We start from the raw sequence: 3252 nt of genomic DNA, 5'->3' as shown, positions 1-3252 counted from the left end.
ATAAGATTCCCATAAATCAACCGCGCATGAAAAACTCATCCAGTCATGCTCCACACGCTCACCATAATTTCCACTCGGGAATATTGTTTGCATTAGGCGTAGATCCTTTAGAAGTTGTAAATTCAAAAGTCGAATGTTCTCTTGCTGTGATGTAGAAACTGGCATGATTTTGGCGGGCTCGGTTTTTACTTCCGATAATTTTAATCCAGGTCTCTTCCAATGGTAGAACTGGACCACTTGTTCCATCTCCCAAAAACAGAGGATTAGAAGATAATAATGTGAGTTTCAAAATGTTGATTCCAGCCAGACGATGATGTAACCGTGGCCTTTGACCATGTTGTCTTTTTTTTTTATATAAATAATGTGAGTTTGAAAACAAGTTGACTTAGATTACTATCCTAAATCGGACCCCACTTACCGTGCCTAAAAAATGGCTTGTTTTATAAATGAGCCTGACGTCCAGCTTCACTTATCGAGCTCGTGAGCCAAAATTGACTAAATAAATTATATTATGTTCTATATAAAAATTATGATTAAAAATACAATATATATTCTTTCTAAATAATAAGCAAGACGAGCCGAGCTCAAGCTCTGATAAATTAAAAAGCGCTTGAGCTCAGGCTGGGCTCAGTTTGTTTACACCTACTTGAGCCTAGGTGACAAGCTCACTCTTTGTGTCTTGAGTGTGCTTTGAGCATTTAAATGGATTAGATTAATTTTTGTTTATATAGTCTACACCTAAAAACTTGCATTAGGATATGAGAGTTTAGAATGCAAGGAGAAGAAAGCGGTACAATGGTAAATTAGTAATATTATAAATAATGAAGTTGGTAAATATGAAACTTTAAGCATCTTGAATGGGTATATATAAAACTGTCCCAAAATATTTATAAACTAAAATCGAAAATGACTTGGTACCTGAAGTAGATGTAATATGTTGGCGAATTCATAGTCAAACAAATCATTACCACGAACCACGCGTAAGGGTTCAAGAATAATATCTGAGAAGTCTCGGGGTGAATGCACATCACTTGCATTTGTAGAATAAGGTTGGTATCCAAGAACGTGTAATCTTGCATATCGTATATCCAATCCCGACTTGTAAGTCGTAGATTGTTCAGGAGGAAACCAGTACATGTTTTGTGAGGCCGGCATTGGTAGGTAGTCTTTTGAACTCGTGTTAATATTAAACGGGATTTTAGTTAGAAATGAAATTAGTTTACAATCTTCATCATGAGATTTATCTCGAGTAAACCCTAATGTGAGGGTGAGTCTTTCTCCATGTGTAATCTGCAATCAACAATCAACGTTGATAATATAAAGAAACAAAAAATAAATAAATCATGAAAGTAGCCATTTTCTGAGTGTGTTAAACCTCTATGGTCAAATCAAAAAACTTCAAGCATATAAGCTAGGCCTGTAAATGAACTGAATGTGTGTGCACTATTCAGTGTGAAGTTCATTTATTTAATAAACGAATGAAGATGACAAAAAAAATGTTTTGTTCATATAGTTAAATGAACAAACATGAACACAGGTCTCGTCCGTTCAATTATGTTCATTACATGGGTTCGTTTACGTTCTTTATGTTCATTGTTTTATGTTTGTTTAAGTCTAGCATTATGAAATTAAAATATCACCCATTATAATTTTGTCTACTTTTATGATTTTTTTGAATTAAGACCCAAGAGATTGATGCTCATGTTTACTATTAATTGGTGTTTACGAACCGTTCCTTTATACTATTAACATAAACGAACATGAACACGTTCATTTTCCTAACCAATGAAGATGAACAATAAGCCCTGTTCATGTATTGTTCGTGTACGATCGTTTGTTCAGTTAAAGTTAAGCGAACGAACATGAACATGCCGTGTTCGTATCCGTTCGGTTCGTTTCAATCAATCTATCAATCATACCCAGTGGAACCCCGTCAATAACAAAGCTATAAATAGGGTCTGGGGAGGGTGGGATGTAGGCACACCGTACCTCTATCCAAAGGAATTAAGAGGTGGCTTCCAGAGAGACCCCTAGCTCTAAAAGAACATATGTATGCGGGAATATAAGAGGTGGCTTCACAGTAATATAACTAATAATAGCACGTAGTAAAATTAATACTACTAATACATAAAAATATATAATATATGACAAGAAAATAACATAGTGGTGTGTGACTAAAATAAGGTAAATAACAGCCCTTAAGGTATTCCTTTCTCCCTAAAAATCCTTAACTTTAATTCTACGTCTCCAAGAATTGCTATCCTCAACTTTAATTCGGTTCGTTTATAGCCATGAGATATGCTAGTCATTAACTGCATATCCACCTTTACTCACCTAAACCCTGAATGTTTTCATTTTGTACGCCTATCTATACGCGCTATGGTGTCACATATCACATTAGCTTAAGTAAATATAAATAAAATAAGGTTTAATTTGCAAGTAAAATTAGGTATAACACAGTCAGAAATATGATTGCTTTCATAAATTGCTTTTAAACAAGTTGCATTTGACTTAATTTTGTATATATATTTTTTTCATTTTTATTGGTTTCACCTTTTAGTCTTTTAAGTTCACAAACAACCGTGACATAAAGCTCAAAATGACTTAATATTGTTAAATAAAGTTAAGATACCTCATCAACTGAATGAATGTTTCGGCTATCCGCAGTGTAAATCAGAGCATCCTAACAAAAGTATAAGAGTTAAGTACAGTTTTAGTCCATGTTTGATTGATACAAATAACCATTTGTCTAAAAGTTTTTAGTCCAGTAGTTTGATTGATACAAAAAGGCCAAGATTTAATTTTTGGACTAAAATAGTTATCTGAGTCAAAACACAGGCACTAAATCGTATTTTTGTAGGGATATTCAAGAACCACTGAAACCAACTGAACCGCCTAACCAAAGCAAGCCAGCTGGTTTTGGAGGTTCGAAACCAATAGTTTGAAGCTTACACCAGCCATAGAAACAAAAGTTGCAGGTTCTCCATCCTGGAAGTGAAAGAGCCCGCCGCCAAACTCCACACCATAACTATTCAAATAGCATACTGCCTTAAACATATAGTAACAAAGTCAATGCAGTCAAATAGATTCAAGCATAATCGAAGTATGAATTTACAGTCCATAAATAACAATAAACAATAAATTTCTTAAATGTTATTATATAAATAACAGTCGAGTGTGTACCACATAGTCACGTTGCTTCAGATATGGCCTGTTATCGTCACTATGCCACCCGATACTTGCACCTTTGGT

At 34.4% G+C, this 3252-nt stretch overlaps 1 protein-coding gene across 1 annotated transcript; it reads right to left on the bottom strand.

Moving 5' to 3' along the window:
* Positions 1–817: 817 nt before the first annotated feature.
* On the bottom strand, positions 818–3249 carry LOC143603728 (uncharacterized; the record flags this gene model as incomplete). Its single annotated transcript, XM_077080444.1, has 4 exons — positions 818–1290; positions 2633–2683; positions 2953–3048; positions 3184–3249. Coding segments are annotated over 4 exons (609 nt in total), but the record flags the coding sequence as incomplete, so codon positions are not given.
* Between the last annotated feature and the right edge of the window lie 3 nt (positions 3250–3252).

The sequence above is a fragment of the Bidens hawaiensis genome, unplaced genomic scaffold, assembly GCF_021521415.1.
Source record: "Bidens hawaiensis isolate Kalapana, Puna unplaced genomic scaffold, B.hawaiensis_p1.1 tig00062553_1, whole genome shotgun sequence".
NCBI classification, from domain to species: Eukaryota; Viridiplantae; Streptophyta; class Magnoliopsida; order Asterales; family Asteraceae; genus Bidens; species Bidens hawaiensis.
Note: the sequence above shows the minus strand (reverse complement) of the source record. Positions and strands in the feature narration are given on the sequence as shown.